Raw genomic sequence first — 15,615 nt, forward strand, 5'->3', positions numbered from 1 at the left:
ATTTTTTAATAAATTCTAAACTATTCAGATGAACATAATGAATACTGCTGTTTACAAAAACACGAACTTCATCATTTATGTGTAAGGATGAGTCTTTCATGTCCGATATCTGAAAAAGAATAAAATAAAGAGACCTCCTTCTATTTCCTCTTGTTTGACTGAAAGGAAAAAGCCTCTATCAGTCTAGATTGACTTTTTTGGGTCACTAAATCTTATGTGAGGCATGTGAAAATAACTCATCAGTCACTTCTAGTCAAATGAATAAATCTGCAAGGATGAAGTAATCTACTGTTATGGCAGTAGCCTCTGTCTTACACTAATACATGTCTTGCCTACCTTAAACCCCTTACTACTAGACTATGAGTTATTTGTGAACAGGGATTGTGTTTTATATTTCATAAAGGTGCCCAATAAATACCTGCTCCTTGAATGAATGATGAACAAATTCATTAGTAGTAACATCTGAATATAATGAATTCAAACATCAAAAACTTACAGTATTTTACAGGATAATCATTACCATACTATAGCATGTTAAAGAATATTAGTTAACATATTTTTAAATGCTGGGGCTCTTTAAAAACTAAACTTTGAAAACAAATTAAGATAAGCCCTACTGGAGTCTTTTCATTCAATAAGCCAGTACTGAAACAAGAATCTTTTCAGGGTATCCAGGATTCTGAACTGCATATTCTAGTGCAGGTTTTTGGTTTTGGATTTTTTTAGAGTCAGTATTATAAGAGCAAATTACACCAAGAGCAAATTAATAAGAAAAGTCTACACAGCTAGGGCTTTGTTGAATTAGAATCCCTGGGCTCCCAATAAGGACTAAATCCCAAAGGGATAACAGTCAAGTAAATAAAAAATCCATCTGAATTTTATCAGAGGGCAGAGTTTCAACTTTGAATACCCCAGCAACCAAGGATGAATTATGTATAAGATTAGTAAAGTGCCTTCATCCACGCCCCAGCCAGAGAACATTCTTCCACCTCACTGTGACTGAAGGAAAAACAGCAGTGTATTTGTCTGCCAAGAATAGTTGTGGCTATACTCTACGTAGGAGTTTAACAACACTGAGGGATTAAAATTTAATTGTAAACTTGCTGCTACCTGGGAGTAAAAGCTTGAACTCTGGCATCAGAAAGAAACTGGGACTCCAGCATACTGAATAGATGAAAACAAGAGCTGGCATGTTCCTAACAAAGAGTATGAGAGTATGCTCCCTTCTTAAATTCTGCCCCAAACTGCTTCTTTCTCTGTATATCCTATTTGTAATATGCAAGAGTGCTCAATGGGAATATAGCTCTTCTCTACACTTTGAATAGTACATATACATTTCATTTCCAGAATGCTTGAAATTACAGGATGAGGTTAAAGGGTGATTATGTGGTCTGAATTCTCTGAGTATCAGTTCTATTAATTTTGTTGAGCATCACCTGAAGCCCAAATAATTTCTTTTCTTGAAGGTGGCTGTCCAGATGGACATAAGGCAATCTTAATATTATTATAGAACTAAGAGAGATTATTTTTTCCTCAAATTCAGATAGAATACCATTAACACCCAATCTTTCACTGAGGCCTCATCAGCATTAAGGAACACATCGAAGTTTCCCATGTATTGTTACAACTGCTAGAAGTATATCTACTATCTAAAAATCCCACTTTAGCAAAACAAAACAAAACAAACAAAAAAGCCCCACGAGTTATGTTACTATAGACCAAAAGTTTATTCCATTCAGTTAAACTTCCCCTCACAGTCCTTCACAAACTTCACTTTTGATTTTGAAAGAAGAGTGATGTTGAAACATAAGATATAGATTTGTAGTTTATATTGACTTTTTTTTTTTTTTACCATTTCAAAGAATTAATTAAATTCCCTCTGAATCACTACAAATGAGTACCTACTGTTTCTTCAGTATTACTGCGTATTTCAGACAGTTAAAAAGGCTGAAGTTCTTTATACAGTTGTGTGAGTATGTGATATAAATGATCAAACAGTGTTCTTTCTTAAGTGGTTTACTAGCCAGGACAGGAATGAAATTAAAGTGAATCAGTTTGAAGACAGAAAAGCAAATGTGCATTCTTTATTTTAAAACATCAGAGTTCATCAAATAGGCTTATACTATGAAGAATTTTCCAGGTAGCTTATTTGTCTACTTCTACCTTTGCAGTTAACCACTTCTGCAATCTAAGTGCCTTTTCTATTCTCTGACAATCCACATTGGCCTCTTTATTTAAAACTCTTCTCCAAATTCATCTCCTATGGGAAGACACTAGCAAAGCCAATTTACTATCATCACTCCATCAGTCTATATTCCCTCAGCATTACTATATTTGGTTTGAAATTTATTCTTTTGTACTTGTTTTAGTATACGTTGTAAGGTGACATATTTTTGAAACCAAGCATATATATGACTAAAGGGCTATCTATTGTGTGATTTCAAGGAACTCTCTTATCTTTAACGGCTCAAAGTTCCTCATCTATTACATTGGAAGATCACAGTCTGTCCTCCAATGCTTCTGGTAAGAATAAATGACAGTGTAAGTATAAACTCTTAAAAAAAGAAAACTAATGAAGTCCATGTTATTCTTGGTTTAGAATTGTAATATATTAAGTAGTTGCACTAATTTAGTTCTTTTGAGCATTAGAAATTTGATTGGTGGGGGAAGGGGCAAAATTCCACTCAAGAAAAAAGCCAAAATAACTATTCCTCACGATTTTAATTTTCCTCTGTACCCATTATTCTCTCCATTTAGAGGATTATGCTGGGTCTGCAAAACACAAAGATGTTTTCTAAAACAAAACCCAGTAAGTTTCCTAATATGAATTCTAATACCACTAGTGTAATGGGTTTGGAATGAGTGATTTACATCAATATCTGGGCACAGCTCTTCTAAAAACTGCTATGCAGTCCATTTGCCTCAAGTGCTAATAATTAACAATAAATATATTAGTAGAAGTTAGTGACAGGATGTCTTAGACTTTGGCACTGAGACTTTCACTTTGAGGGGGGAAAGATGATTAAATATACTGCCAAATAAATTCAGGGAGAGCTTTTGTGAACTTCACACTTGTCAAGCACATGTTTAATAGGGAAAGAGGGTGCTTTCCACAAACTTCAAAACTGATTAAATCCTGGGGAAGGGATACAGACATGCATTAAAAAGTACATTGCCCTAACTTTTATTATTATTATTATTGTTGTTGTTGTTGTTGTTTTTGCCTTTGAAGAGTTCAGTACTTAGAAAATTTGGATAAAGAAGAACATTAGCAATTTCACAAATTTCTCATTCTGGTTCTTTTTGGAGGATAACAATGAGGATGAAGCATGAGAAATTACCCTTATAAAAAGTAGAGAACAACTTTTCTCTTGCTACAAATATCCCAGTTAATTCAGAAAATCAAAATTGGAATATGCCAGACTGCCCAAATAAAGACTTTAGCAGCACTAACAACGGAACAAAAGTGTAAACATTTAAAATTTTAGACCTGTCACAATAGGCTCATTTTATTATCAGGATATTCTCTGGGAAATACCTCAGATATATTACTGTGGAAACAGCATGGTTATAGAAGAGTATTTTACAGGAATTTAAATTTAGTTACAATTCAAAATGTTTTTAAAACTATATTAGTTCTGGAAAATAATCCATTTTCAAACAAAGTAAAGCAACATTTTAATTGTCAGTTTAATTTCTAAATGGGGCCCTATGTATTTAATAAAGAAGAATGCAACTCTCATAGGCTTTTTAGTATTAATGAAGTCAGATGAAGAATATAAAAAAAATCTTTTACCTATGAACAGATTTCACATCACTGGTTATGACAATGGAAAATTAGGAACCTTTAAAAATATTTTTTTCGGGCTTCCCTGGTGGCTCAGTGGTTAAGAATCTGCCTGCCAATGCAGGGGACACAGGTTCAAGCCCTGGTCTATGAAGATCCCACATGCTGCAGAGCAACTAAGCCCGTGTGCCACAACTACTGAGCCTGCGCTCTAGAGCCTGCAAGCCACAACTACTGAAGTCCACGCGCCTAGAGTCCGTGCTCCGCAACAAGAAGCCACTGCCACGCACCACAACGAAGAGTAGCCCCCACTCGCCGCAACCAGAGACAGCCCGCGCGCAGCAACGAAGACCCAATGCAGTCAAAAATAAATAAATTAAATTAATTAATATATTAATTAAATTAATATATATATATATTTTTTCTACTGGTATATATCAATATATGGTTATAATTGTCTATCAAGTCCCCTAGTTATGAAGACGATCTTTGCCCTGCAAAAAATGATAATTGTGGACAAACCTTCTCAAAAGTTCTGGTCACTGTTCAGTAAAAGACAACAAGCATTTATATCTGCTTATTATTTTTTAAAATTTAATCTGGGGAGAAAAATGTTAATTATTTTTGGGAAGGGGCTGAAGAAATCCCAGTGAGACATTCTGTAGAGAGGTCTTTTGTTAGTATAACATCTGACCTTCTATATCTTTGGAAATCATGCAAACTTGGCTAATGTAGTACTTAAAGAATTAATCAAGCAGATTGTTAGGCCCTAGTTACAGTGGAGCCAGCCAATTATGAGTTGCTCAGAAATTCATCACTGGCCTGTCTAACCACATTTTCCCACGTAAAGATTAGTAGAAATATGTGGAAACTGGGCCCATTCCCACCCCAGCGCAGCTACAATATGTGTTCAGTGAAACAAATTTTAACCAAGTTTTGCCTTAGTGAAACAAACAATTTATTTGGGAATCTTTTTGATTTCTGTCTTTACCCATAACATCTTTTCTGCCAACATTGCAAAGGCTGCCCCATTCAGTTAAAACGCAACTAGGGATTTTTATATTCAAACACACTTGGGAATTCAAAGCACTAAAAAGTCACATGCCACAAGCCTGAATTTATCAGTAAGTTAATGAAATTCCCAAAGACCATCTTCAGTCTTTTCACTGCTGTAATATGCCCTCCCAAGGCTTACTAAGAAGAAAGCTTTTCTTGCAAAAGAGAAATGAAAGAGGCCAGAGTAGATGAAGATTGGTTCTCTAAGGAGAGAGCAGTGCTGCTCTTAAATAAAGAAGCACCTTTCAGATAAGCAGAATCAGATTCCAGTTCATTGGTTTGCTGGCTACCCTTACTTTGAACTCTCATATTTAACCCAGCAGGCTTCAAAGCAGGTGAGAAAGTGATCTACCACTTAAAAGCAATTTTTCCTTTTTCAGGAATTCTGGTCTTAAGAGAATATCAACTCTGATATCAGCACATTCCACATCTCCAGGGATTTATGCAATTTTTTTTTTCATTGCTCTATGTCTAATATCCGGCGAGGAGAAAAATCAGGAAAAAGTCCTAACTTGCTGAAAATGAAGTCTTCTTCCATATAGCTTAATATCATGCAAAAGAAGAAGGGGCACTAAAACCACTGCCCATTCTAGTGCATTCCCTTCCATTTATCTAAATCTGATGTTCAGTGAGGATTATTAAAAATCATTAATCCCTACTGCCTCGCTTCACAAAAAGGCAATTTTTGTAACAAATGCATTTTAACAAATTCAAACTTAATTTACTCTAGCATGTGAGCTAATACAAAAAGATATTAGATGAGGAAGAGACAATGGCAACAATGGAAGGAACTTAGGAAATTTTCTTAAATTGCTTTGCCTTACTAAATAGAAGAACAAATATGTTTCAAAGATTCTTCATTGATTTCTGTACTTCACTGATACTGTACTTGGCTATCAAATATCTGACCTAACTGAAAATTTTAACACAGGCAATTTGCAACTTATCAATTGGTTCTGCTCTATAAGGCACTTTGCTAGTGCGTAGTGCCTAGAATTTGAAACATTTCTCCACTTTCTGGTACACATAATGTAACAGAAGTATAGTACTAACAGTATTGTTTAAATGATACTTAACCACCATTTCTATGGAAAAATGCATTTTGAGTTTACTAGTAGAACATGGCTCCTCCAAACATGAAGGGGGTAGGGTTTCCCACTATAGCTGCACTTTGGTGATGATGATGACAACGACAATGGCAACAACAGCTAACACCTAGTTTTTACTGTCAGCAGACACAGTTCTAAACACTTGATAAATTTTAAACTCATTTAACCCTCACAAAAACCCATGAGGTAGTACTATTCTCATTTTACAATGCGGGGTGGGGGGGGGAATGTTAAGTAACTTACCCAAGGTGGCACAGCCAATAAGTGTCAGGGCTGGAATCCAAAGCAAAGCAGTCTGGCTCCAGAGCCTATGTTCATAACGACTCTACAATCCTACCCCTTCTCCACCTTGATAAGGTGGCACTATCCAGGAATTCTAAATTCTTCTTATTGGGGGTAGAGTAAAGCAGGACTTCTCAAGTTTTAAATGTGTACATAGGATCACCTGAGGATCTTGTTAAAATGCAGATTCAGGAGGGCTGGAGTGGTGCCTGTGGTTCTGTGTTTCTAACAAGTTCTTGGGTGATGGTAATGCTCCTGGGGCAGAGACCACACTATATTAAGTGGTGAAGAAGCAGAATTTGAGCCTCTAGTTTTCTCGCTGTCTGTCTGTTGAGGTATTTGTATATTGAGTTTATAAGCTGGAGCCTGCCTATAATCATTTCCCATTAATTCTTAAAAGGAACTGCCCTTGGAACTGCTGCATAACAAATATCGGTTTGCAGGTACTTTCAGTAAATACTTAACTTTTAGGAATTTAAAATGTACATGTAAAGGCCACAAGGACAAAACGTGGCTGTAAAAGTTTGCTGTCAGGCACATTTTAAACACTATACACTACCAACAAATACCAAAAGATAGTAAACAAATGCCTGTTTATTGTTCATCAACTAGAATCACAGTAAATTAATAACTTCTGATCTAAAAAAGAAGCTTCCACTTTCAAAGGTATAATTATTCATTTTTGGACACTGCTAGGAGCTTGTGCTATGCAATCGTAAAGGCTCTTCTGGTGTATCAGAGATCTCTTAGGTAAAGGCAGACACTATATATATACTATATATATTAACACTGATGAATAGAGCAAACAGTGAGTACACTGCACATTAACTTTAGCCAGTACCTCATGGAAGTACACTACTAACAATGACTACATCTCTACTCCAGATTCTAGATCCTCCTCCTCTCTCTATTTTACCTTCTTCCCACTGCCCTGAGAGAAACCCAAGGACCATCTCTCCCACTGCTTTCCTGTGATCTCAAATACACAGCTGCATATTTTTTTCCGGTTGTTAAATTGACAAGACTCTCTGTCTAGTCCATTTTTTTCCATGCCAGATTACACTGTGAAGTCATTTCAGTTTGAGACACACTCGCTCCCCAGTCAGCACCACTGCAAGCAACAGAGCTACGGTATGATCACTAAGCTTTCTCCTTACACTGAAAGGAAGCAGAACAGTCAGTTTCCAACCCAAATATCTATATTCCCTGAACACAGTAAAAAGTCATCCTTCTTGAAGGCTGACCCAGAATCAAGTGTAGTCTCAGACTCCTAGGCCTACAGCCAGTGGCAACTTAACACATTATACAGTTGACCTTCAGGGAAAAAGAGAAACCAGTGCTCTTACTACTGGTGCCAGAAGAAAACCAACTAATCTTTAAGGCACAAAATAAACTCTTAATGCAGGAAAAGAAAGTGTGAGGAAACAGGGAGTTAGAATGGAGGCACATAGACAAAAATATAGAAGTTACATTACCAAGTAAGGCCTAGTATTTCTATGGTTCTCAGTGCTTTTCTATTTGGGAATATAATGAATAAACATTTTCTTTTGGGGTTTGAATTCTTATTAGTTGGTAAAAATACAAAGATATACAAGACACATTTTTTAAAAGGCTTGGAGACTTACAGGGACTTATCTTTGGTAATTTTGCTTTGAGCCAGTGACATTAATTAACAGGTTTATGTGGAGAAGTAAATAATCATGGGATACTCTCTCTAATATCAGTCCTCAAATACTTTCTGGACCTGGGTCCAGAAATGGGGAAGCAGTTCAAAACTAAAGGGTAAAAATAAAAATAAAGGTCTGTACATGGTTCTACACCCAAGGTTGGGAGATCACTAAGAACATGTAGATATAAAAACAGGGTGAAATTTTGAGTAAAGAGGCACATTCTGAACCCAGGGCAAATGTCGCAACTGTCCCACCTTACCTACTTATTCTTCATCCTAGTTGTACTCTTGAATTTAACGTTCACCAAATCCTGAGAATTAATGATTTCATTTAAATGGAAAAATCAAAAGGCTTCTGTACAAAACAAGGGATTTTTTTTAAATGCCAAAGAAAATGCATTTAAAAGGGGTGGATTATTCTTTAGCTAGTAACAAGGGCTATGCTTACTACCAAAAGTGATCTACAAAGACCAACTTTATAATGTTATGCCATTGTATTCTCTAAGCTTCTAAGCAACAAAAATACAGCTCAAATCACCAAAATCTTATGTTTGACATATTTATGGCAGCAACTTTACAAATCAATTCCTGTAATTTACTATAACAAATATCTTCACTGCTCAGCTGGTTCAGCACAAACAGATCAGAGATGGTTTCTTGTGTGTTTTACAAATACTCTGCACAAGTCCTTGAGATCATACTTACAGCTTTAGCAAAAACACCCATGATTTCAGGAAACTGGTGTGTGAGAAGAGCTATCATTGCTGTAGAAGAACATAGTCCTGCTGTGAAATGGATGAAAAAAGGAAGCTCCTTCTTTGGGTAAACAGAAACATGATGAAATGCTGCAAGGGAGAAAAGACAGAAATGGATTTTATTTCAGAATACAGTGTAAGCCAGTTTTAATATTTTCAAATGAAATCCATGTATAAAAACTAAAAAGGAAAATGTTTTTTAAAAAAAGAACAAGAAGTCTCTGGTCAAGCAAGGGAGAAGGAAATTATTATCCATTATTTTCTCTAGCATCAACAGAACACCTATATAGCCAGACGACTGTCGGGAACTGGGAATAGGATGGCACTGTGGGAAAGAACAGTAATTGTAGTCATGCTGAGGTGGTTTTGAAAAAGAGCTTTGTCACTTATTAGCTGTGTGATCTTGAATAAGTTGCTAAACCCTCTAGTAGTTTCTATGGAGTTGTTATGATGAACACTATAAGCCCTTTATAAAGGTGTTATAATTTTGATCTTTGGGAGCTCAGAGATAAGTATAGAGATCAAGAGACAGACGTGTGGTTGGAGATTTACCAGAACAATAAGTTAACAGTTTTACCCAGTTATTAATAAGTGTCCTATATGTGGCATTTCATTGAGCACTGTAAAAATCTAACCAGAACACCAAAGCCCTAGGATTCTGAACATAAATGGAGTCCCTTGTCTTATTTTACCACATTCGCACATTTACTCAGGTATTATTTTTCTAATGATTGGATATTTCATTACCAATAGTATTCAGGTAGTTTTACGTTATTTGAAATTTGGAAACACTTAAATAACAATACTGAGAGGAGCCTATTACAATGACTGGCAGACAGTAGGTACTCAATAAATGTATGTTAAACTGCGAGTTATTCTGGGACTTCAGTTGACTGCTCAGGGTTGGACACAAACCTAGGAATTCCTGATGTAATATCCTGCATAAGAAAGGAATGACTAATTCAGTGCTGAATCGAGGTCAGCTATAAATTTAACTTTTTAAAACATAATGATTCACAGGGAAGATTACACCTAAGTTTCCTTCAGTAGCCAGGATTTTTTTTATGTCTTATACTATCTTCAGAAAGTATATACCAAAAAGCAAACTCATTAAAAATCCAGAAAATTTCCAGAGCCTTGAGTCATGTTTAAAGTAAAAGGATACCAAGTCTGAATTTTTTTTAGTTGGAAACATTAGAAGCTGTGGACAACATTGTGCTTTCAGCACCCAAAAAAGCAGCCAGTTCCTCCTGCTCTGTCCCTCAGCCATTAGAGGCCAACTTCTTCCAGCAAATCAAAAGATACAAACCATATTTGCAAAGACAGGGAACAAATACTTATATGTGCCAATGGTTACTATAATTGCTTTCGTGTGAGAGACAGCACAATTAATAATAATAATTAAACTGTAGCATTTTGTGGCTCACAAAGTGCTTTAATTTATATTAGTTTAATTTTTTTCAATAACCCTAGGAGATAGATAGTATTATTCCTACTTTTTAAGGTAGAAAACTATATAGCTTTAATAGGATAATTTTCTAAAATATGAAATTTTTATACTATAGGAGAGATCCAATTATTTCTTTTTGGATTGCTTTCCGTAGATTCATTTGTCAGTCAATGTTTGGCTAATACATCAAAATAATGGATGACTAGTACAGAAACACTCCCTTGGAAGTAAAGTTCAAATTTCATCACTGGCTTGTAGAGAAAAATTTATCAAGAGGCATAAAAGACAACTAAATAGCTATGTGAACTAAGGGAATAGTTCAAGTCTGAACTTATGACGTTCATAAGCAAATTCCAGAATGCTGTAAGTCATATCAAGGTTGAAGGAGAATTGAAAACAAAAAACATTAAGTACTCTTGGGTATTAAAACTCCACATTATTAAAAATTTGTTCATTCTATCATAGTCAGAGACAGAAAAAATACTCTAAGAATATACAATATAATCAAACTAAAACCCCCAGAATATCCTTCCTCTCCTACCTTCTAGAATGTGCAAATGAGTAGAACCCTAGAAATAATAAAGGCCTGCCAAAAAGCAAGTTCTCTTCTTGTAGCCTATGGCTCTGACAATACATAACAATAACAACCTTGATTTTATTCACATTACTATGAAAGACGGCCTTATATCAGTCAACCTCTGTAACGATTGGAGGGGGGGCATAATTTTAGGCTAAATGTATTAGCCTAACATAATACACTCTTGTATACTGATGTTCCACAATTAAAGATTCCTTCCTTTGCCTTAAATATCCTTGTTCCCATTAAAATGGAAAAACAATACCTACTATCACCACCGTAACAGGAAAGGAAAAATTTCTAACACTAATGACCTTCTAACTGCCGAAGTCAATGGATTCTTCTCAGTAATTACCTTACTGAATACCTCGGATACTCCTCCTCACTTGTTAATTTTTTCCTCCTTTTAGTTTCTAGGAATCTAGTTCTGGTTCTTGTCCTGTATCTCTGACCACTCCTTCACTGAATCTTCTGACTCCTTATCGGCCACCCATCCCTTAGACATTTTCATCATGGTTCACCCTCTTTACAGTTTCCCTTAGTGATCTCATTCATGCCTAGAAAACGATGACTCCCAAGTCAAGTTTTGTGATGTAGAGAGATGTAGAGGGAATGAGATATTTTGGCAATTTTGTTTACATGACCTGATCCTGTCCCTGCGCCACAGCTGATTGGATCAGGGATGAACACCTGGTAAATGTGATTTACTCTCCCAGAAGTTGTAGAAGTGGGATTGAGATATTCTTCATTCTGTATTATTTGCATGAACAGATGACATGTAAACTTAGAGCTGTATGGGGGTATCAAGTCTGGCTACATGAGTGTCTAAAAAGGGAAAGCCAAACTGCAAAGATTAAGATAAAAATGAAGCAGATACAGACAGAAGCAGAAATGAGAGCTCATACAAAGAAAAGATGGAGTTGGGGAATGAAAAAAAAAGAAAGTGAGAATAGGAGAGGCTGAAAAAGGCAGTCAGAGACAGAGATATACGGACAACTGACTCCTGGAAATCCTGATAGCCTTCTAGTTTCTGGTTCTAGTCTCTTCTGAGGTGCAACTCTAATTGTTGCCTTTGGGTTCCTTGAGATAATCCAGTCTTCTTCCAACAAATTCTCTTTATTTTAAAGCTAGTTTCAAGTGGCTCTCTTATACCCAAAGAATGCCTGCAACATTTACTATTTATATAACATATATATTTAATAATATACATATTATATATAACTTACAAATATATCTTAGCCCCATATATGTAGAGATACAAAATATAAAGGCTACGTATGTATATGTTAAATAGATTAAATAATAAAATATTTAAGCATATACACACCTACATACACACACACGGATGTGTGCAACATACTCAAAAATAAAAAACCCTGGGAGAAAAATATCAGCATACTCAACTTCCATAATCTCTCCTAAATTTTTATCTATTTGTTTGAACTTTTCAGCTCATTAAGTCTGATGTTGTAAAAATGCAACTTTCCTTCCTAGACTTCAGTTCTAATGGACCCAGAATTGTAAAAACTGTGGTATAGATTGATATCGTAAGAGGAAACTAGCGATTATAACTTTCAGCATACTTACCTATCAGTTAAATTTAAAAAAAGGAAAATTAAACAGAAATTTACCAGCTCACAGAGAAAAAGACTGAGTGGATGATAAGGCAGCGGAGACAAAAAGTACAGACTATTCTTTCAAAAGTTTGGCTTCCTGAAAGCAGGAACTAGACGAAAACACTCTCAGCAATCATAACCCTATGTATTTCTGGTTCTCCTCCTGACTCTTTGACTGCTCTTTTTAAAACTGGGAAGTATAGTCCCTCCAACTTCACTCTTCTTTGTAAAGATTGTTTTGACTGTTCTGGGTCCTTTACTTTGCCATATAAATTTTGGGATCAGCTTGTCAACTTGTAGGAATTGTACTGAATTTATAGATCAATTTGAAGAGAACTGTCATATAAATAATATTGGGTCTTTCAATCCATAAACGTGGACTGTCTCTCAATTTACTTAGATTTTCTCAGCAGTATTTAATGGATTTTAGTATACAAGTCTCACACTTCTTTTGTTCAATTTATTCCTAAATTGTTTGTTCTTTTTGATGCTACTGTGATTGGAACTGTTTTCTAATTTTCATTTTGGATTGTTCATTGCTGGTATATAAATAAACGACTGAGTTTTGTATAATTACATCCTGCAACCTTGCTGAACTTGTTTATTAGTTCTAATAGTATTTTTATGGATTTCTTAGGATTTCTTGCACAGAAGATCATGTCACCTGTGAATAAGGACAGTTTTACTTCTTTCTTTCGAACATGAATGCCTTTTATTTCTTTTTCTTGCTTGACGGCATTAACTAGAACCTCTAGTACAATGCTGAATAGAAGAAAGCAGACATCCTTGTCTTGTTCCTGATCTTAGCGGGAAAGCATTCAGTCTTTCACCATTAAGTATGATCTTAGCTGTGGGTTTTTCATAGATGCTCTTTATCAGGTTGAGGAAGTTCCCTTTTATTCCCAGTTTGTTCAGAATTTTTATCATGAATGGGTGTTAGATTTTTGTCAAATGCTTTTCTGCATCTCTTGTCCTTTATTCTATTACATTTTCAGATGTTAAAGCAACCTTGCATTTGTGAGGTAAAGCCCAATTGGTCATGGAATATAATCCTTTTTACATGTTGGTGGATTCAGTTTGTTAACATTTTGTTGAAGATGTTTGTGTCTATATTCATGAGAGATATAGCTTTCTTGTAATGCTTTTTGTTTAATTTTGGTGTCAGGGTAATGCTGGTCTCACAGAATGAGTTGGGGAGTGTTCCTCCTTTATTTCTTAAAAAGAGTTTTTGAAGGATTGGTATTATTTCTTCTTTAATTGTTTGTAAGATGACTGCTTTTTTTTTTTGATATCTTTAATCTTTGTGTCCTTCATTGCATCTAGCACAGTGTTTTACCCAAAAAATATTCAGGAATGAACTAAATTATGCAACTACATCCAAGAGGTGGCTAAAATAGTATTTAAACAGCATCCTGAATTTCAACCAGAGGTACTTTTAAAATGGGAGAATACTATGAAAAACAATCTCACAACTAATTTTAAATTTAGGAAAACTTGAATATTTACTTACGAGGTAATAGCTCTCTATCAGCAGTCTCTGTGCAGCTGGGATAAGGATAAAATAGATGGCCTTTCTCTAGTGGGTATGGAATCATTCTAAAAGCTGAGTGAAAAATAAAATACATATGTTGACATTCAATTCAATCTCACTTTCATCCTCTACTACAATCAAAGCTATTTTGGAGACGTATTTTTATTAAATTTTCACACAGTGTTTTATTTTCTTTTTTAGAGAGATATTTTAGATGAAAGAAACAAAGTACGCAAAGGAACAAATAAGGAGAAGAATAAGATCTATATAGAGAATCATGAATGGTCTGGCTGAAATAAAACTAAAGGGAGTAACGGATGGTAAGACTAGCTGTGTCCTTCTTGCCTCAGTCTCCTTATCACAAACACAATAGACTTAACTCTCCACGTGTGAATTCCACTTCTTAGGGGAATCACATGACTATTGTAGTCATAACTACTGGCAACCTAAGAGTTCTCAATGGCTCCTAACTTCATATGTGAGCTGTCACCAAGTTTTCTGTGAGCTTAGTTTAGATCAGGGGTCACCAAAGTACCTAAATTAAGTACTAAATGGATCACCTTTGGCCAGACCTGGCCCACTGTTTTTGTAAATAAAATTTTATTAGAATACAGCCATGCCTGTTCATTTATATATTATATAAGACTGCTTTCATGCTATAAGAGTTGGGTAGTTGTGACAGAGACTATGGCCCACAAAAACTAAATATTTACCATCTGGCCCTTTACAGAAAAAGTTTACCCATCCCTCATCTAGATTATCATCAACTCCTACAAACTTCTTAAAGAAGAAATCCTTATTGACCTACTCAACTATCAAAGTTGAGATAAGGTTTTTGTTTTTCCCTTAGTCCTTGGCTCTAAAAACTTTTGTTAAAATATGGATTTTGTTTTGCTACAATAAAATATAGTGATTTTTCCAAAGTCACAGAGCAAATCAGTGGCACTAGGAAATCATTCATCAAGATGATTATTCATGAAATACAGAATAAATCATATACTTATTGAAAACTTCCTATGTGCCAAGAAGAACACTAGGCACTGAAGACACATACCAGGTGAATGAGATAGAGCACCTGGTTTTGAGAAGCATACAGACTACTGGAGAAAAAGCAAAAGAAAGTCTAATTACCCCAAAACATCCAGCTCCTCAGTTTTAGTAGTCCCACTTTCATTAATCTGTATATTGTCAGTATCAAGCACAGCGTCTGACCCTCAGCAAGATGTTAATGCAGAGGTTCCCAAATTTTCTTGGTTCAAGGACATGTGGTGTCCTTCGTGTCTCAGTAATTTGCTATTGATGCCCCTACACTGAAAGAAATATCTAACAATTCCACTTATTAAGTAGTGGGTCTGATCAACTTCAAAAGTTTTTGTTCTAATAACTTAGCAGCGATATGAAAAAAAAAAACATATAAATTAACGAAAAAAATAGTTATTTTATTTTTAAATAACCATCATTTCTTCCTAATGGGATATATGAGCCTGTTGGGCACTGCATAATTTCTCGAACCTTGGAATCACATTGGACACCACTATCTTCATTTCCTGTTCCACACTGATTTTTGTGTGGTACTTCTTTTTTTTTTTTTTTTTCGGTACACAGGCCTCTCACTGCTGAGGCCTCTCCCGTTGCGGAGCACAGGCCCCAGACGCACAGGCCCAGCGGCCATGGCTCACGGGGCCAGCCGCTCCGCGGCATGTGGGATCCTCCTGGACCGGGGCACGAACCCACGTCCCCTGCATCGGCAGGCGGACTCCCAACCACTGCGCCACCAGGGAAG

At 35.7% G+C, this 15,615-nt stretch overlaps 1 protein-coding gene across 5 annotated transcripts in view; it reads right to left on the reverse strand.

Moving 5' to 3' along the window:
• Positions 1–4,160: 4,160 nt before the first annotated feature.
• Positions 4,161–15,615, reverse strand: part of ST7L (suppression of tumorigenicity 7 like) — a 71,514-nt gene continuing 60,059 nt past the window's right edge. The window contains exons 12-13 of one of the 5 annotated variants that reach the window (XM_082616465.1): positions 13,812–13,904; positions 4,161–8,748 (exon numbers count right to left, since the gene is read on the reverse strand). In XM_082616465.1, coding sequence (XP_082472591.1) covers positions 8,570–8,748; positions 13,812–13,904 — 272 coding nt within the window. In that variant the 3' untranslated portion in view covers positions 4,161–8,569. The remainder of the gene's footprint in view (positions 8,749–13,811; positions 13,905–15,615) is intronic. The other 4 variants (XM_082616466.1, XM_082616464.1, XM_082616462.1 and 1 more) reach the window with 4 other exon arrangements.

The sequence above is a fragment of the Mesoplodon mirus genome (genome assembly GCF_964341445.2).
Source record: "Mesoplodon mirus genome assembly, chromosome: 3".
NCBI lineage: Eukaryota > Metazoa > Chordata > Mammalia > Artiodactyla > Ziphiidae > Mesoplodon > Mesoplodon mirus.